The 21499-nt window shown below is 48.2% G+C and overlaps 1 protein-coding gene across 3 annotated transcripts in view; it reads right to left on the bottom strand.

Moving 5' to 3' along the window:
• The window catches only part of HYCC1 (hyccin PI4KA lipid kinase complex subunit 1), a 161092-nt gene that overhangs the window by 80826 nt on the left and 58767 nt on the right, over positions 1–21499 (bottom strand). For all 3 annotated transcript variants that reach the window (XM_068236002.1, XM_068236004.1, XM_068236003.1), the window contains exons 2-3: positions 17678–17760; positions 12028–12129 (exon numbers count right to left, since the gene is read on the bottom strand). In XM_068236002.1, the coding sequence (XP_068092103.1) occupies positions 12028–12129; positions 17678–17728 (153 nt within the window). In that variant the 5' untranslated portion in view covers positions 17729–17760. The remainder of the gene's footprint in view (positions 1–12027; positions 12130–17677; positions 17761–21499) is intronic.

Below are 21499 nucleotides of genomic sequence, written 5' to 3' on the forward strand. Positions count from 1 at the left end.
GGATGCTTCGATAGCGGCCTTAAGCTCATCCAGAGTGTTGGGTCTTGCGTCTCTCAACTTTCTCTTCACAATATCCCACAGATTCTCTATAGGGTTCAGGTCAGGAGAGTTGGCAGGCCAATTGAGCACAGTAATACCATGGTCAGTAAACCATTTACCAGTGGTTTTGGCACTGTGAGCAGGTGCCAGGTCGTGCTGAAAAATGAAATCATCTCCATAAAGCTTTTCAGCTGATGGAAGCATGAACCCACTTTTGAACCAGAAACAGCGGCAGAAGCGCCTGACCTGGGCTACAGAGAAGCAGCACTGGACGGTTGCTTAGTGGTCCAAAGTACTTTTTTCGGATGAAAGCAACTTTTACATGTCATTCGAAAATCAAGGTGCCAGAGTCTGGAGGAAGACTGGGGAGAGGGAAATGCCAAAATGCCTGAAGTCCAGTGTCAAGTACCCACAGCCAGTCATGGTCTGGGGTGCCATGTCAGCTGCTGGTGTTGGTACACTGTGTTTTATCAAGGGCAGGGTCAATGCAGCTAGCTATCAGGAGATTTTGTAGCACTTCATTCTTCCATCTGCTGAAAAGCTTTATGGAGATGAAGATTTCATTTTTCAGCACGACCTGGCACCTGCTCACAGGACCAAAACCACTGGTAAATGGTTTACTGACCATGGTATTACTGTGCTCAATTGGCCTGCCAACTCTCCTGACCTGAACCCCATAGAGAATCTGTGGGATATTGTGAAGAGAAAGTTGAGAGACGCAAGACCCAACACTCTGGATGAGCTTAATGCCGCTATCAAAGCATCCTGGGCCTCCATAACACCTGAGCAGTGCCACAGGCTGATTGCCTCCATGCCAGGCCGCATTGAAGTAGTAATTTCTGCAAAAGGATTCCCAACCAAGTATTAAGTGCATAACTGAACATAATTATTTGAAGGTTGACTTTTTTTGTTTTAAAAACACTTTTCTTTTATTGGACGGATGAAATATGCTAATTTTTTGAGCTAGGAAATTTGGGTTTTCATGAGCTGTATGCCAAAATCATCAATATTAAAACAAAAAAGGCTTGAACAACTTCAGTTGTGTGTATTTGAATCTAAAATATATGAAAGTCTAATGTTTATCAGTACATTACAGAAAATAATGCACTTCATCACAATATGCTAATTTTTTGAGAAGATCCTGTATACATACCTGGGGCTTCCTCCAGGCTTATCGCTCCCACGCTGTCTTATGCCGCCTCCTCATTCGTCCCCGGAAAGTCCTCTAGGCCGGGGCAACTGCGCATGCTCGGCCCAGCCACGTGCTCCCACCAATGAGCGTGTACTGTGTAGTCGCAGAATGCCCAGTGACGGGATCGAGACAAGGGAGCACGCAGCCAGACTGTGCCTGCAGCGACTGGATGACTTACCGGAGCCAGTTGCAGACAAACAAGCGGGCGGAGGAGGACAGCATGGGAGCGATAAGCCTGGAGGAAGCCTCAGGTATGTATATTTTTGACTTAAGTCCCCATCTCAGGTAAACTTTAAAGAACTACTGTAGGGAGCTGGGGGGGGGGGGGGGGGGGGGGGGGGAGGGGAAGAAAAAAAAAGTTAAACGCAGGCGCAGACCACTCCTGGTGATGTCAGCGGGAGGACGCGGCCGCGCAGGTGCAGCGGGTTTGCGGCTTTAAAGTCCCAAATACCGGAAGTGAACCCGCAGCGAGGACAGGAGCATCAGTGACTAGCTGAGCAGGCACAGGATGTCTGCGGGGGATCATTAGAAGCCCCAGGTAATTTCAACTCTTTTTCCCCCCCCTCGACCCCCTACAGTAGTGCTTTAGGTAATGAAGGAGCCAGGAAGAATAATAAAGATGCAGCTTGCATTATTGTAAGAAACACACACGCCATTTTAACTAATTGCCTCTCAAATTGATCTAATGGGCAGGTTCATTTTCCTCAATTGCAACATAGACTGTTTGCCTCTCCTTCTGCTAGTATACTACATCCCCCCCCCATACTCGGTTACTCTCCTTAAGGAGGGCCTCTCCTTCTCAATGCGATACCCTGGGATCCCTGTAATTTGGATGGGAGATTTCAACACTGTTAAAAACCCACAACAGGATAGGTTCCCCCCACAAGCTAATAAGGAAACTTCATTCTCCCTATTTTTAAATGAAATTAGCATGCTGGATGTGTGGAATCATCTGCGCCCTGGTGAACCAGGCTTTACTTGCTCTTCAGCATCTCATCATACCCTCTCGCGCATTGACTGTGTCCTGGTGTCGCCTCACCTGCTACCATTGGTGTCGCAAATTAAGCTACTACCCCGTCTGGTCTCTGACCACTCTCCTATCCAGCTAGCCATACAATGGGGAAACTCCCCTCCACCTAGACTGTGGAAATTTAACCCCTTTTGGCTTGATGTCATGGGAGCGGATGAGGCGATCCGTAGAGAGATGGCAGAATTTATACATATACACAGGGATGAGGATAACAGAGCACTCATCTGGGAAACCTTTAAAGCCTACCTGAGGGGCATACTTATTAAAGCAGTCTCATCCCACAAGAAGTCCAACATGCAGGGTGAACAACAACTTCAGAAACAGATAACTTCCCTTGAACAGAGGTATCTGCTGGATCCACTGCCCACTAATTACGACAACTGGCAACGTGCCATTAGAAAACTAGCTCTCATACACGAGGAAAAGGCTAAATCCTCAATTTTCTTCCAAAAACAAGCATTCTATGAGCAAGGGGAGCGCACTGGCACCCTTTTAGCTAAAATTTCGCGGAACTACACAACACCCCCTGTGATAGCATCCATCCTGGACGAGGCAGGAGTTGAGGTAAGGGGCCCGGAACAAGTAAACTCTACATTCCGAGATTATTACAAAAACCTATACCAAACTAAATCTCCAGCTAATCAACAAGACTCTGAGATATTCTTATCTGAAATTAATCTACCTCGCCTCACTCCTGACCAACGTGACCTATTAGACAAACCCTTCACGGTGGCGGAACTTGAAATGGCAATAGCCAGCTTCCCTACCAAAAAAGCTCCGGGATTGGATGGCATACCCATAGAACTTTATAAAAGATTTTCTGAAGAATTGACACCTCTCCTCCTTGATATGTACGAAATGTCCTTTGACAAAGGTATACTACCTCCTTCAATGCGTGAAGCCCTAATAGTAGTACTCCCTAAGCCTGGGAAAAACCCGCTTCTATGTGAATCCTATAGGCCCATCTCCTTGCTCCCGGTAGACGCTAAAATTCTGGCCAAAGCGCTTGCGATCAGACTCAACACAATAATTCTGAACTTGGTCCATCCTGATCAGACAGGATTCATGCCTGGCAAGAGCACGGCCATAAATATTCGCAGACTAATGGCAAACTTGCAATGCTCACATATTAATTCAGGCCAGAGAGCGGTAGCCTCGCTCGATATGGCAAAAGCCTTCGATACTGTGGAATGGCCATACCTGCAGGCAGTTCTTGCCAGGTTTGGATTCGGTGATGTGTTCATGAAATGGATACAAATTCTTTACACAGACCCCTGTGCCCGCATTTGCACTAACTCCTGGGTCTCGGACTCTTTTCCCCTTGGAAGAGGCACAAGGCAGGGGTGCCCCTTATCCCCCTTACTGTATGCTCTAGCAGCTGAACCCCTAGCATGCCGAATAAGAGACCACCCAGGTATACAGGGCCTCCGCACCACACATACACATGAGAAAATATCCATGTATGCGGATGACACCATTTTATATTTGGCTGACACTGGCCCCTCTCTGGCCACAGCACTGGACGTAATTCAGGAGGCTGGGTATTACTCAGGCCTCCAATTAAATAAAGAGAAGTCAGTAGTTCTACTGATAGATCAGCCTAATCTAGGCTCCCCTCCATCCTCTTCACCACTGCAAATTGTAACGTCATTTAAATATCTGGGTATCACTATTCACATGGACCCTAAGCAATACCTGCAGGATGAGGTTTACCCCCTCCTTCAACTAGTAAGGGAGAAAAGTAGAGCCTGGACCAAACTTCCCCTTTCAGTGGCAGGCAGAGTGAATCTAGTTAAGAGGATTCTCCTTCCTAAAATTCTCTACGTGATACACCACTCTCCAATATACCTTACCCAACACTTCTTTAAACAATTAAGGTCCTTAGTACTCAGCCTTATATGGAACAGTGGGCGTGCTAAACTACGATACACATTAATGCAAAACCCCAACGGAGAGGGTGGGGTAGCCCTGCCTTCATTCCAAAAATACTATATAGCTGCACAATTACATCAAATAGCACCGTGGTTTTCCACAGATGTTACCTATAATCCAGAACTATACGGCTATGAAGTGGACCTCAGATGCGCTTCCCTTGCTCTTGACCTCCTACGGGGCAACTTACCTCGGGGTCCCAAGACACACTCTCTTCTTGACCAAGCAACCAAGGTGTGGCAGTGGACCATCAGATACTTCCCTAGCACCCAAATAGAACACTACAGCCCAATCTGGAATAACCCCAGGCTCCCTGAATTTATGGATCTCCCTGACATCCACTTATGGATAGCTAGGGGTATAACCTTCCTAGGTCAGATCATAGAGAAAGGCAAACTCCTTTCATTCGAGGCCTTATCTTCTAGATTTACTCTCCACCCTACATTTTACTTCAGGTACATTCAACTATCCCATGCCTTCAAAGCCCAGTTTGGTACTACTCCGGTCAATATACATACCTCCCCTATTTTAAATAAACTCAAGAATGGACAGTATAAACACATGGTGGGCGAACTTTACTCAATTCTTCTTCAGTATAAATCAGACATATACAATGCCCCCTCCAAGGAAAAATGGGTCTCATGTGGCCTTGAAATTAATGATGAGGACTGGGATGATATCCTCCAGGGGACAAGACTTACCTCTCCCTCAATTAGAGAACGGCTCACACAGATATACATTATACATCAAGCATACCTTACCCCCCTAAACTGGCTAAATTTGACTCTGGTGTGTCCCCTACCTGCCCTAAATGTGCATCTTCCACCCCCTCATTCTTCCATCTAATCTGGGAATGCCCCCCCATTACAACATTCTGGAAACAATTAATACAATTCCTTCATGACAAAATGGGTTGCCCTGTGAAGATGGATCCTGCTTTGTGCATCTTAGGCCTAATAACAGATGACTCTATGCCCCAAAATACCAAATTATTTATATCCCAAACTTTATTTCAGGCTAGGCAAGAAATAGCCCAGAAATGGCTTTCAAGTGAATCTCCCACGCTCCAAGGCTGGATTTCCAGAATAGATCGCACCCTCCCATACAGGAAGCTAGTCTATCTTCACAGGAAGACCATAAACAAGTTCCATTTAATATGGGATAAATGGTTAGAAAGATAGATCAGTGTTAGTGTTTACCAAGCTGGTGGTAAGAATACCATGAACCTCAAACTTTCTCGTGAGCTCTCTCGCCTCTTCCTTTTACAGTATAAAGTGTGTACATCCCCACATTCCACAGGACTAAACTGCAAATAATGTATACTCCTATGTCATTTCTCAATATTGCATATGTACCCTTCTCACATGACTGTACTCGTGTTCTGCCTTGCACCAGGCAGTGTTGTAAAATTTGCCTTACTGTTTCAATAAACTTCGCTTTGGGTTAAAAAAAAAAAAAACACACACGCCAAAAGTTTTGCTCATCATTACTCAGCAGTAGTGAAGAACCAAGGCTGGGGTTAGACATAGGGGGAGGGTCACTGGCCATGCTGGGCAGTATGGAAGGTTATGAGGATTAATGATTTAAATAGGAATTGTAACCAAGGATTGAACTTCATCACAATCAGTAGCTGATACGCCCTTTCCCATGACAAAGCTTTACTTTTTCTATAATAGATCATCAGGGGGGTCTGTATGGCTGATATTGTGGCGACTCCCCTCCCAATGTGTGATGTCAGGACTTTGGTCATGACAGATTCCTGTCGGTGAACCTTGTTGCATTTTGGGAAAGAACAGCGGTTTCCAACTGCCAAAGCAACCAGTTTCTCCCTCTGTGTATATGTAGATCTATTAAAAAAAAAGCAACCTTTTAGCCTACCGCAACGTTAGTGGGTTATAAACAATGGCAGTTGGTGCGGTCTAATTTTTCTAGTAAAGATGAGTATGTGCAGGTTCATTGTGGATCTAACAACGCAAACAAATGACATGGTGAATATCAATCATTTCTTGATCTCTTCAATTTTTTAACTTTTTCACTTTGCAATGTATTGATTTTTGTTTTCCCCTTTACACTAATGTTCCTCTGTAAGTTGCCCATTAACCGTACAATATTTTCCACAGATGCAATCATTCGATCAGGTTTGCGAGATTGTAGTTGTAAAGTAATTAATGATTGCTCCCATAAAGTGACAAGACAATATACTCTGAACAGCGCTGTGGAAGAGGTCAGCACTATATACCGTGTTTTCTGACATATAAGACGCTCCGGAAGATAAGAATAAAAACCAGGGGAAAAAATATAAACTAAACTTGGTCCATATTTCAGGAGCATCTTGTAAATGTCTTCCCACAAATGGTGTCCTCCTGTGTCCCCATGTCTTCCCCATGTCTCCTGTGGTTTCCCCATGTCTCCTGTGGTCTCCCCCCATGTGCCTCACTCCCCCGCGGCGTAGGAGAGAATTCACCGCAGGGAGAGACTTGGGCGCAGGATACAGCCGGTATATGGCTGATCCTGCTGCTGCACAAGTCCTGGCGACATTGATTACTATTCCCCCTCTAGGTTGACGTGGATGGTGGGGAATTATGTAATTCGGCTACCAGCTATTGCTATTACGGTCTATGGTGGAGCCGGCTGTGCCCAAGTCTCCTGCGCTTGATTTGCAGTGTTCGCCCCTGCGTGCCTCTCCTCCCTCCCCCTTGTGTCTCCAACCCCCCCACCCCATGCGTGCAGCGGCAGCCGGCTTACCTAATCCATGTGCCCACAGGGATTGCAGGCATCAATCTTTTCCGTGCCGGCTTCTTCGAATGTCAGGCTTCTAATGATGCGTCATCACTAGAAACTTGCCCCAGAGAGGAAGCCGCGTGGAGAAAAAGGATGTCTGCAATGTCCGCGGGCGCTTGGATTAGGTAAGCGCCGACTTCTGCTGCTCGCGGGGGGGGGGGGGGGGGGGGGGGAGGGGGGAGCGGGTGTTAGAAGACACAAGGGGGAGGGAGGAGAGGCACACGTGGGAAACAGACAGGGAATCCCCCGATGGCGGCGGGTTGTCGGTTCATATCGGCTAGCGTACATAAGTCGGGGATTCCCTGTCTTTGCCATTTAAGACGCAGGGACTTTTTCTCCCCATTTTGGGGGGAGAAAAAGTGCATCTTATACGGCAGTAAATGCAATAAATATTAAATGATAATAAATGGGTCAACTGGGCACTTTCTCTCCTCAGATATGATCGTCCAACAAACATTCCAAATGATAAAATTATGTATTGCAATCGACCATAGAATCATTGCACGTTAATTTTCTCCACATGCTAAGTGGTTTTCTGTACAATTCGATCATAAAAATCTGATTGAATGATCGCATCTGAAGAAAATATTGTGCGGTTAATGGGCACCATGAGATTTGTGGTCACAGAGAAGAGGAATCAGGAGTTGTCGAGTTTAGGTACCGTAAATGTCTGAGGAAGCCCCAGATTCATGCAGCTGATCTATGGAGTTAGATATCTCACTTACAGCCAGCTACTACACATGGCCAATGAGGTGCTAATAATAGAGCGCAATAATTTAGCAATAAGGCATCTTTTCCTTTATTTAGCCCCTCCCCCGTGACATGCTGCCGAAGCAAGGTATCCGATGCATTGCATGCTGGGACCTATTTAAGGAAACCTGAGATGAATAAATATAAACCTTTTATACATACCTGGAGCTATCTCCACCCCCCCTTAGCACTAATCGCTTCCACGCCCTCTTCCTCCGCTTCCTTGTTCTCCCGGTAGAAGCCCTGTAAGTTTGGCCAGTTGGGGTGCACTGCACATGCGCAGCTCGCCACACTCCTGCAGCTGGGAGCGCACGGCGCCTGGGCAGTACTACTGCACAGGGGCAGAACGCTCCTGAGTCGCAGAAGCAAGACAGGGGTGCGAACATGCACTGACTGACCAAACTTACGGGGCTCCTCCCAGGAGAAAGAGGAGGTAGAGGAAGATGGCATGGGAGCAATCGGTGCAGAGGGAGCTGGAGGAAGCCCCAGATATGTATAAAAATTATACATTTATTGTCTCAGGTACACTATAAGCCTCTCTTTCCCTTTCTGCAGGAGCTCTTTGGAAGAAACGGGGGTTCCAGGGGGAGTCGCATATCAAATCAGCAAAAAAGGGCACAGCCATAATAAGAACCGCGATTTGCAGCAGCAAACTCTAGAGAACTTTTAACAACTTTTTTAATGAAACAAACATCCCCCACATCTTCCTAGTACATGCCCAAAGTTATTATTTAGCACTTAGGCTCTAAACAGGTATGAAAAGTATGTTTTGACGCCTGTCAAGTGTTCTGACTTTAGTATGCCTGGAGGCACTCTGCATTGCAAAGAAAAACAAGACATCTCCAATGTGTATAGGGCCACGCTGAAAAATGAGATAACATTTGAGGATTCCTGCTAACTGGCTGCTAGGAGAAAAACATCCAAGTAGAACAAGTTCATCTACCCAGTTTTGTTGATAACCGGCTATTACTAGTTGTGACAGCTTAAAAATAACAAAGCAAGTACAGTGTTTACATTACCATTTAAAGGCTTTTAAAAGAAGCAATATAAGTAGATGTGTTTTGGTCTCATAATTTATGAAAGTAGGATGCATAATTTGACAGTCTTCCAATCCTCTAGCCCAGGGGTCACCAAACGTTTTGGGTCGAGGGCCGGGTCAACATACTTCAGACTGCTGGGGGGCCGAAGTATACATAAAATGACGTCTTTGCGGGCCAGACAGTGACGCATACCCAGGTGAGAAACTGAAGTCCGATTGGACAACAGTGTCACCTGATGTGGAATTTGATTGGAAACCAGCAAAATTACTGCTTTCTGGCTTCCATGTGGATGGGTGGTGCCAGCACTGCTATTCTATATGCAGACCACCAATATTTAAAGTGAACCAGAGACGAAGCACCCTTGTGTATTTTACCATAGAAATCAGTGGGAACATTAGAGAAAACATTTACCGTGCTCTCTGTTCCATCCTCACTGCTAAAAGTGTCTGTTATCTAGCTGAGATAAGAATCCCGGACTGAGCATTGAGTCTGGCTTTGCTATAATGACTCAGCTATAATGATTCCTGAGCAAAGCCAGCAGGGGGCAGGCTTGGACTTGAAGACAGCAAAGAACACAGTCTCAGCTATAATTATTCTGTAGCAAAGCCAGACCGACTGCTTAGTCGGGATTCTTATCTTAGAGGTGATAACAGGCAAATTAAACAGAGAACAATGTAACAAAGAGCAGATTAGGTGTTTACTGTCATGTTCCCACTGATTTATAAGGTAAAATACATGAGGTTGCTTCATCTCTGGTTCTCTTTAAATATATAACTGACCGCATCTATAAGTAATACATTTTGCATGTGGGGGGCCGGTAAAAAAGCCTCAGGGGGCCGCATTCGGCCCGCGGGCCTTAGTTTGAGGACCACTGCTCTAGCCCTACTATGCTCTAGGAGTCAGATATCTGAATAAGGTTAAAGCTGTGCACATACACAGAAAGTAGAACACACACTTTTTAGTGACCTGTGGATTTCTGAAATAACCAGAAACTAGCAAAGTAATTACTTTGGAGGCATCGGTACATGTCGCGTCTCAGCAGTATTATAGCCTACTAACAGCAGCGCTGTGGTTATGTCAATCAGGCAAGCGGTGCAAAAATGGCTATGACCAGTAACCGTTTCCAGTAATAAGAATAGAGTTAGGTGTAGTGGCAGTGAGGTTAGTGTTGGGTGTAGTGGCAGTGAGGTTAGTGTTGGGTGTAGTGGCAGTGAGGTTAGTGTTGGGTGTAGTGGCAGTGAGGTTAGTGTTGGGTGTAGTGGCAGTGAGGTTAGTGTTGGGTGTAGTGGCAGTGAGGTTAGTGTTGGGTGTAGTGGCAGTGAGGTTAGTGTTGGGTGTAGTGGCAGTGAGGTTAGTGTTGGGTGTAGTGGCAGTGAGGTTAGTGTTGGGTGTAGTGGCAGTGAGGTTAGTGTTGGGTGTAGTGGCAGTGAGGTTAGTGTTGGGTGTAGTGGCAGTGAGGTTAGTGTTGGGTGTAGTGGCAGTGAGGTTAGTGTTGGGTGTAGTGGCAGTGAGGTTAGTGTTGGGTGTAGTGGCAGTGAGGTTAGTGTTGGGTGTAGTGGCAGTGAGGTTAGTGTTGGGTGTAGTGGCAGTGAGGTTAGTGTTGGGTGTAGTGGCAGTGAGGTTAGTGTTGGGTGTAGTGGCAGTGAGGTTAGTGTTGGGTGTAGTGGCAGTGAGGTTAGTGTTGGGTGTAGTGGCAGTGAGGTTAGTGTTGGGTGTAGTGGCAGTGAGGTTAGTGTTGGGTGTAGTGGCAGTGAGGTTAGTGTTGGGTGTAGTGGCAGTGAGGTTAGTGTTGGGAGTAGCGGCAGCGAGGTTAGTGTTGGGAGTAGAGGTCGTGAGGTTAGTTTTAGGTGTAGTGTAAGTGACGGTAGGGTTAGGTTTAGAGGCAGTGAGGTTAGTGTTGGGTGTAGCAGCAGTGAGGTTAGTGTTGGGTGTAGTGGAAGGGAGCTTATTGCTAGGTTTAGAAGCAGTGAGGTTAGTGTTGGGTGTACAGGCAGTGAGGTTAGTGTTATGTAGCACTGAGGTTAGTGTTGGGTTTAGCAGCACTGAGGTTCGTGTTGGGTGTAGCAGCAGTGAGGTTATTTCAATCTGAAAATTGGATTGGATTTCATTAATCTGATCAGAAAGGAGGTATTTTTCCAATAGCGGTCACAATCTATTTCCGATCGTTCATACGAAGAATCTTAACGATCATTCAGCAAATTGTATCATTAGTGGCCACCTTTAGATACAGTGCAATGCTACAGGCTGTCGATCTGCTGCCTCTCCTGTCCCTCCGCCAATCTAAATCTTCTATCCCGTAGGATCGACCAGTTCGATCGACTGGGCCAGCGTGTTGGGACATCGATTTTTAGTAGATTCCAATGAATGATGGAATTGGCTGGATTTCAATGGTAAAAATCACTAAGTGTATGGCCACCTTTACTTCTTTTCTTAGATATAGACTATGGAGGATAGTGGGGAGTCTACAAATACAAACCACCTTTTATTCCTGACTAAATAAAGACACTGCACTTTTTACATTGCTCTTGGCCAGGCTGCAAGTGCTGCCATTGCAAGACAGATGGCGCTCTCAGCATATGGAGGAAATTATTATTGGCAGGAGACAAGTGGCAGGTCACAAGTTCTGCATGGTTCTAAAAGTCCAGCATACAATAAGGCACACAAACCTGCAGCTTTGACGTATTGGTGACACCGATTCCCTGAACCACGACCATGAGGACAAGCCAACCCACATCAGCGTGGAAAGATCTGCTCACGTTTCATTTGAATGTACCCTTGAAGGCTTATTGATAAAGATAATGTAAGAGTGAACAGAGGCGCCAGTAGGATAAAAGGTTCTAAAAGCCTTAAAATCCCTCAGGAGGTGGTGGTGGACTCGCCTCCCCAAAGCAGACAAGATACCGTCAGTTTTATGACAACAGGTTTATTAATATACTCCAAAACAAACTGTGCAACGCGTTTCACGGGTATGTTCTCCCTTCCTCAGGCAATAAACAGATAGGAGTACACAGTATAGTCTCAAGGTCACAAATAGCGCTTCCCAGATGTTGACCCTATGTTTGCAACCATGAAAGCAAGAACTAGACACGCTGCTGATTTATTGCAGGACTGGTATCAGCTGTAACACAAATGTTTTCCTTTAAAGGTTATTATGATATTGCTTATCTTTTAGAGCAGAGAGGAAGTTCGGAGTTCAGGTCTGCATTAAAATGCAGAAAGTTCACATTATATAAATAGGTCACTTGGATTATCCCTTCACTTACCTCACTCTGAGGCTCCTGAATCACTTCATACAGAGCAGATACCAAAGAAGTCTTCTCCTTCAGACTGACAGCATAACTGGTAATAGACGCCTCTGGCAGAATCTAAAAACAAAACATCTTCTGTAAAACAGTAATTGAAGGACCTTCCTGCCCTGTAGCTGCATCCCCAGAATTACATGGAGGCGGTTCTCAGCCTTCTAACGTTAATACAGACTATGCAAACATCCTTCTCGCTCTTTCTAAGCAAATGGCTGCATAATTTGAATGCCGCTCCACATTCACCTCAGAGTTTCATATTTTCCAGATAATTATAAATGGTTACATGCAAATGATGCTAGGCCAAACCTGCGCGTATGCATGAGCGTTGTGGCTGTTATCATAGCTCAGCAGGATGTTGTTTTATGCAATATGGATGCTTCCAGCTGCTCTATAAGTCATAGCTATACACAAGAGACATCCATCAGGCTGAAGTACCCACCGAGACACACATTTTCGTATGCGTCACTCTAGAACACACGACAACTTGAACGGGGCTTAACCAGACTGAAATGTAGAAGCCTATTGCAAATTGTTTTCTTTACATCGTGAAACTGTAATCCTTAAATTGCTGTAAAGGCACAAGACTAAAGGTGGCCACACACGATACAATAAAATGATCCGATTTTACAGTAATTCGATAAAAACGATCGGATCTCTCGAAAAAAATCGAAAGCTTTTTTTTTTTCATTTGACTGAAAAATCCGATAGGATTTCCCGTTTTCTTCGATTTTAACCTTCCTGGCGGTAACCCCGAACGTAGTTCGGGGTAAGCCACGCAGGAGGTTTTCTCCGGCTCTGCTGGGCCGATTTTCTTAATTTTTTTTTTGCTGGACGCAGCTAGCACTTTGCTAGCTGCGCCAGCACACTGATCGCCGTCGCCCCGCGCCTGATCGCCGCTATACGTTGCGGCGCGCGCCCCCCCCCCCCAGACCCCGTGCGCTGCCTGGCCAATCAGTGCCAGGCAGCGCCGAGGGGTGGATCGGGACTCCCAATGACATCATGACGTCACTGACGTCGGTGACGTCATCCCGCCCCGTCGCCATGGCGACGGGGGAAGCCCTCCAGGAAATCCCATTCTTTGAACGGGATTTTCTGATCGGAGATCGCCGAAGGCGATCGAAGCGGGCGGGGGGATGCCGCTGAGCAGCGGCTATCATGTAAGCGAGCCCTGGGCTCGCTACATGATTTAAAAAAAAAAAAAAAACGAAAAAAAAACTGCCGCGCTGCCTCCTGGCGGATTTTTTCATACCGCCAGGAGGTTTAATCAATCCGGAATGCCAGATATTTTTTTTCAATCTTTCTAAAGATTGTATGGTGTGTGTTGGATTGTCAATCTATTAATATACACCAGGGGTCCCCAACCACCGGGCCGCGGCGGGTCAGTCCTCTCGCCCCTCTCCCCCGCGGCCGCCGCTCCTGTTGCCTTAAGAGCGGGCGGCCGCTTACGGATTCCCCCAGGCGCCGCTCTCCTTCAGTATCTCCGATAACAGCAGCGCGTCTTGCGGAGGAGGGAAGGAGGCGGGGCAGCGGTTGCCATGGTAGCGGCGTAGCATATCGCCGCTATAGGAAGCCGCTGCCCCGCCTCCTTCCCGCCTCCACAATATGCGCTGCTGTTATCGGAGATACTGAAGGAGAGCGGCGCCTGGGGGAATCCGGAAGCGGCCGCCCGCTCATAAGGTAACAGAAGTGGCGGCCGCGGGGGCACCACCTACCTATACTGGGCACTTTACTAGCCATGCTGGGCACTATACTAGCCATGCTGGGCCACTATACTAGCCATGCTGGGCCACTATACTAGCCATGCTGGGCCACTATACTAGCCATGCTGGGCCACTATACTAGCCATGCTGGGCCACTATACTAGCCATGCTGGGCCACTATACTAGCCATGCTGGGCCACTATACTAGCCATGCTGGGCCACTATACTAGCCATGCTGGGCCACTATACTAGCCATGCTGGGCCACTATACTAGCCATGCTGGGCCACTATACTAGCCATGCTGGGCCACTATACTAGCCATGCTGGGCACTATACTAGCCATGCTGGGCCACTATACTAGCCATGCTGGGCCACTATACTAGCCATGCTGGGCCACTATACTAGCCATGCTGGGCCACTATACTAGCCATGCTGGGCCACTATACTAGCCATGCTGGGCACTATACTAGCCATGCTGGGCACTATACTAGCCATGCGGGGGCACTATACTAGCCATGCGGGGGCACTATACTAGCCATGCGGGGGCACTATACTAGCCATACTGGGGGACACTATACTAGCTATACTGGGGCACTATACCAGCCATGCGGGGGCACTATACCAGCCATGCGGGGGCACTATACCAGCCATGCGGGGGCACTATACCAGCCATGCGGGGGCACTATACCAGCCATGCTGGGGCACTATACCAGCCATGCTGGGGCACTATACCAGACATGCTGGGGCACTATACCAGACATGCTGGGGCACTATACCAGCCATGCTGGGGCACTATACCAGCCATGCTGGGGCACTATACCAGCCATGCTGGGCACTATACTAGCTATACTGGGGCACTATACTGGGATAACTATACCAGCCATGCTGGGCACTATACTAGCTATACTGGGGCACTATACTGGGATAACTATACCAGCCATGCGGGGGCACTATACCAGCCATGCGGGGGCACTATACCAGCCATGCGGGGGCACTATACCAGCCATGCGGGGGCACTATACCAGCCATGCGGGGGCACTATACCAGCCATGCGGGGGCACTATACCAGCCATGCGGGGGCACTATACCAGCCATGCGGGGGCACTATACCAGCCATGCGGGGGCACTATACCAGACATGCTGGGGCACTATACCAGACATGCTGGGGCACTATACCAGCCATGCTGGGGCACTATACCAGCCATGCGGGGGCACTATACCAGACATGCTGGGGCACTATACCAGCCATGCTGGGCACTATACTAGCCATGCTGGGCCACTATACTAGCCATGCTGGGCCACTATACTAGCCATGCTGGGCCACTATACTAGCCATGCTGGGCCACTATACTAGCCATGCTGGGCACTATACTAGCCATGCTGGGCACTATACTAGCCATGCGGGGGCACTATACTAGCCATGCGGGGGCACTATACTAGCCATGCTGGGGCACTATACTAGCCATACTGGGGGACACTATACTAGCTATACTGGGGCACTATACCAGCCATGCGGGGGCACTATACCAGCCATGCGGGGGCACTATACCAGCCATGCTGGGGCACTATACCAGCCATGCTGGGGCACTATACCAGCCATGCTGGGGCACTATACCAGCCATGCTGGGGCACTATACCAGACATGCTGGGGCACTATACCAGACATGCTGGGGCACTATACCAGCCATGCTGGGGCACTATACCAGCCATGCTGGGGCACTATACCAGCCATGCTGGGCACTATACTAGCTATACTGGGGCACTATACTGGGATAACTATACCAGCCATGCTGGGCACTATACTAGCTATACTGGGGCACTATACTGGGATAACTATACCAGCCATGCGGGGGCACTATACCAGCCATGCGGGGGCACTATACCAGCCATGCGGGGGCACTATACCAGCCATGCGGGGGCACTATACCAGCCATGCGGGGGCACTATACCAGCCATGCGGGGGCACTATACCAGCCATGCGGGGGCACTATACCAGCCATGCGGGGGCACTATACCAGACATGCTGGGGCACTATACCAGACATGCGGGGGCACTATACCAGACATGCTGGGGCACTATACCAGCCATGCTGGGACACTATACCAGCCATGCGGGGGCACTATACCAGACATGCTGGGGCACTATACCAGCCATGCTGGGGCACTATACCAGCCATGCTGGGGCACTATACTAGCCATGCTGGGGCACTATACTAGCCATGCTGGGCACTATACTAGCTATACTGGGGCACTATACTGGGATAACTATACTAGCCATACTGGGGCAACTAAACTCCCTATACTGGGACAACTAAACTCCCTATATTGGGACAACTAAACTCCCTATATTGGGGCAACTATACTCCCTATATTGGGGCAACTATACTAGCCATGCTGCCGCACCCAAACCCCCCCCCCCATAAACCGCTGCGCACAACACTGTCCACTAGGCCGCACACCACCCACATCCTCCCCCTGACCCCTCCCACCGCCATCCCCCCCCCCCCCCCCCCCCCGGAGAAAAATTTGGTCAGAAAGCGGTCCCCGGGCCGGAAAAAGTTGGGGACCCCTGATACGCACCCTAGCAATTTTGTCAAAGTTTCCAATCATTTTTATCATAATCGGGGGAAAAATTTAACGTGTGTGTGGTACATCAGTCATATTTTTGAAATGTTACAGTCAGAAAAATTGATTGCAATTCTTAAATTGAACAGATATTTAAAGAATTGTATGGTGTGTGGCCACCTTAAGGGCTCCCTTCCATATGCACGCTTATGGAAATGCGATGGCAGGTACATCAGGCAGTGCATAGATTGCACTGTCTGCGGTTTCCCTACATGCGCTGTAATTCACCACTGAAACAAAGAGCATGGTTTCCTGCATTTCGGGGATATTGCACCCGCGTTCTCATTCAGTATAATGAATCGGATTGCAAGGGCCGCCCCCTGAGAAGTCACGTGCAACGCAGAACCGCCCTGAGCACACGGCTCTGCATTGCATAATGGAAACGAGCCCTAAAGCCTCATATACAAGCTGGTGCGCGCACGGACGGACTGCGCCGACTTGCAAAGTTATCGGGCTACATAGCGGGGGATCCAGACGGCGGAGGCAGACGGCAAGGGACCGATCAGCCTGAAGGGGCCTGGAGGAAGCCCCAAGCATGTAAAGACAAGAAAGAAACACTTATATCGCGCTTTTCTCCTGACGGACTCAAAGCGCCATAGCTGCAGCCACTAGGACGCGCTCTATAGACAGTAGCAGTGTTAGGGAGACTTGCCTAAAGGTCTCCCTGCTGAATAGGTGCTGGCTTACTGATCAGGCAGAGCCGAGATTTGAACCCTATGTATCTTTTTTTTTTCTTCTTACGGCATTTCAGGTACACTTTAGGAGACAGCTGAGTGCCGAGGCATAAACCCCCCTCCCCCCTCCAAGCCCCCCAGCAAATAGATAATCGTGGGGCCTCCTGCAGCATGTTCTGAAGAAAATAGTGACATCGCTGGGCATATACAGTATGCTAACGCACAACAGCCAATCAGAATTTACACCACTGTCAACACAGTGCATAAAAGCACTTTGCTTGCTGTTCTGTTTTCTAAATGAGCCTGTAAATGCTTTCTTTGTAATAAAAAAAAATGAAAAAGGTTTTCCATTATTTATATACACATTTTCTGGAAAACAATATTAGAACAATGAATCAAATCCAGTACTAACAGCTCAAGGTTAAGAGAACAGCAGATAGAATAGCGTGCGCCACGTGCACAAAGCAAAACCAAATATCTTTCAGGTTATGAAAGAGGGAAAACTAACGCAGTCATCTGAAGGTCTGCCCAGCTACATGCAGAAAACAATCTAACTGAACTGATAGAAGGATTAAAAACGGTTTATGATAAGGAGAGAGATTTTAATAATTACCTTAAACTCAGATAACCATTCTTCAACTACTCCTCTCTCTGTAGTCAACATCTTCCCACATGTAGCAGTCTACAGCAGGTCACCTATAGGGAAAAAAAACAGAGACGTTAAATGTGATTTATGGTTTCAATGAATGTTGTGCTATATTTGGTCATTAGGAGAAGTAGAATTAGGAAGTTCCTGTGTTGTAATGAGTGTACCAGAACCGACACTCCCCAACCACATATTCAAGGGGTTTTCCATGGAGAAACTGACACCACGCTTCTCAATCACACCATCTATACAACGTATCATACTCATGGAGCTGGGCCTACACCAACACACAGTGTGCAAGGTACAATAAGTTATCAGTCACAGGACCAGGGTGAGCAGAAAAATACTACAAAGCTGAAAGGGAGACAGGAAAATGGCTGCCTAGAATGAGAAGACAGTGAAGCCTGGACCTTTACAGCACTGCAAGGACAGGAAGACGTCGGCAAGGAACTAGGAGAGGTAACTACTATAGATACAAGCAGGGCCAGCACTGCCATAAAGGCAAAGGGGGCAATTGCCCCAGGGCCCCCACAGCTGCCAGACCCCCCTGTGCCACCACAACTCCAGGTGGTAACCCACCCCCCTCCCCCCCCGACTGATCCTGGGGCCCCTACTATATATGAGCTGGCTGCATGGCTTTGCAGTGCCTCGGGATGCGGAGGCCCCACATGTCCACAGCACTACAGCCCCGATAATCTCTTGCATCGCCTACTGCTTGTACCGGGTGACTGCTCTTTGCCTAGGAGCTGTCACCTGGTATGACCAGTAAGCAATGCAAGGGATTGTGGGGGTTGTAGTGTGGATCCGTGTGGCCTCCACATATCCTACATAGCGCCGCAAGTGGATCAGAAATGCTGTGATTGGGGTGGACGTGCAGATCTGGGGCCCCGGAGGCTAACTTTCGTGGTGGGGGAGCCCCAGGTTACCTTTGCCCTGTGACCGCGTGTGGCTTAAGCCAGCCCTGGATAGAAGCAGGCTTCCACAACTGACTTCAGTACAAGCCAATCCTCCACTTTTGGGCCACTTTTCTGATCCCCAAAAAGTCAGCCTATATTCATGTAAATATACACACATTTATTTATTTTTTTGCGGGGAGGGGGAGGGGGGGGGGGGACACACACACCCTAGTCCAGACTTCTGACATTTTTACTGACTGCGGAATGTACTACAGTGTCAGATATTCTAAATAGATTATAGTAGCTGACTATCTAGAGGGCAATGGGAAGCTCCCTATGACCCACATGATAAGCAATTCTGTGCAGTTGTCAGTGTTGTGACCAACAGTGCCCTGCCACACTCCCAGACTGAAGAGATGCAGTGGCTGTCTGTTGGCAGAAGAAGTAGAACCATTTACAGATACATAACAGGACAGGTGATCCTGCGACCAGAACTGCCATCAATCAGTATGGGAATCTAACTGTTTTCTAACAACTAAAATGTTTTGCAACAGGTTACACCTTTAAAGGAGCATGAACAGGTTTTCTTTTACGTAGCTGCACTTTATACAATATCTGCTACCCCATTCCTCCCCTTTCAGCGATACCTCCAGTTCATACACAGCTTGTCAGCATTCCCAACCAACACAGCTTCTCAGAGTTAAGAGGATTCATTAAACTCACAGGCTTTGAGATTGTTTCATATTTCCTGAAGTTCCGGTCTAGAATGACATCAAAAGCCCCTTGCACAAATGCTGTTATGCAACAAACCTCAGGCCCTGCTGTCAAAAATGACACAAAACTGAGCTGAAGCGTCTCTTGCTATGGGGTGTAAGGAATTCAAATTAAAATGAACTCGTATGGACAAACAAAAAAGGCCACCAGGTTTACAAGGCCAATATGCAGCATTATCGTAGAGGATTCAGATACATGCATTGATTTCTATACATTCAGGAAGCCTTTGGATTCTGAAATAATTAATGACTGTAACGTAGCCGAGAAAGGAATATACATAGCCGAGAAAGGACCGCGCGTAGCCGAGAAAGGACCGCGCGTAGCCGAGAAAGGACCGTACGTAGCCGAGAAAGGACCGCGCGTAGCCGAGAAAGGAATATACATAGCCGAGAAAGGAATATACATAGCCGAGAAAGGAATATACATAGCCGAGAAAGGACCGCACGTAGCCGAGAAAGGACCGTACGTAGCCGAGAAAGGACCGTACGTAGCCGAGAAAGGACCGTACGTAGCCGAGAAAGGACCGCGCGTAGCCGAGAAAGGACCGCACGTAGCCGAGAAAGGACCGTACGTAGCCGAGAAAGGACCGCGCGTAGCCGAGAAAGGACCGTACGTAGCCGAGAAAGGAATATACATAGCCGAGAAAGGACCGCACGTAGCCGAGAAAGGACCGTACGTAGCCGAGAAAGGACCGTACGTAGCCGAGAAAGGACCGTACGTAGCCGAGAAAGGACCGTACGTAGCCGAGAAAGGACCGCACGTAGCCGAGAAAGGACCGCACGTAGCCGAGAAAGGACCGCACGTAGCCGAGAAAGGACCGTACGTAGCCGAGAAAGGAATATACATAGCCGAGAAAGGAATATACATAGCCGAGAAAGGAATATACATAGCCGAGAAAGGACCGCACGTAGCCGAGAAAGGACCGTACGTAGCCGAGAAAGGACCGTACGTAGCCGAGAAAGGACCGTACGTAGCCGAGAAAGGACCGTACGTAGCCGAGAAAGGACCGCGCGTAGCCGAGAAAGGACCGTACGTAGCCGAGAAAGGACCGCGCGTAGCCGAGAAAGGACCGTACGTAGCAGAGAAAGGACCGTACGTAGCCGAGAAAGGAATATACATAGCCGAGAAAGGACCGCACGTAGCCGAGAAAGGACCGTACGTAGCCGAGAAAGGACCGTACGTAGCCGAGAAAGGACCGTACGTAGCCGAGAAAGGACCGCACGTAGCCGAGAAAGGACCGCACGTAGCCGAGAAAGGACCGTACGTAGCCGAGAAAGGACCGCGCGTAGCCGAGAAAGGAATATACATAGCCGAGAAAGGAATATACATAGCCGAGAAAGGAATATACATAGCCGAGAAAGGACCGCACGTAGCCGAGAAAGGACCGCACGTAGCCGAGAAAGGACCGTACGTAGCCGAGAAAGGACCGTACGTAGCCGAGAAAGGACCGTACGTAGCCGAGAAAGGACCGCGCGTAGCCGAGAAAGGACCGCGCGTAGCCGAGAAAGGACCGTACGTAGCCGAGAAAGGAATATACATAGCCGAGAAAGGACCGCACGTAGCCGAGAAAGGACCGTACGTAGCCGAGAAAGGACCGTACGTAGCCGAGAAAGGACCGTACGTAGCCGAGAAAGGACCGCACGTAGCCGAGAAAGGACCGTACGTAGCCGAGAAAGGACCGTACGTAGCCGAGAAAGGACCGCGCGTAGCCGAGAAAGGACCGTACGTAGAAGGCTGCGGATACAGATCAGATGCATGTGTAGAAGGAGTTTTGAAATAAGGAAACAGCACTCAGTAAGCTGTATGCAGCTTAGTGGACACACGTTTCGTGCGGATCCATTACTCAGGTGTAAGGGCTCCACCCAAAACGTGTGTCCACTAAGCTCCATTACACCTTGTTGCTGCATACAGCTTTCTGAGTGCCATATCCTCATTTTAAATTGTGTGCTTGGAAGACAGGGGTGATGTACCAGTTGGACTCTTTGCACGACTAGCCATGCATTTAAAGGTTCCTATCCGAGGTTGGGGTTTTTCTACTATTGCATGTGTAGAACAGGCTCACTGACATTGATGTTCTCTGCCACTATAAATGCCTCCCCTAATGGCTGCTTTTAAAATA

This window comes from Hyperolius riggenbachi, chromosome 5 (assembly GCF_040937935.1).
Source record: "Hyperolius riggenbachi isolate aHypRig1 chromosome 5, aHypRig1.pri, whole genome shotgun sequence".
In the NCBI taxonomy this organism is placed as follows: Eukaryota; Metazoa; Chordata; class Amphibia; order Anura; family Hyperoliidae; genus Hyperolius; species Hyperolius riggenbachi.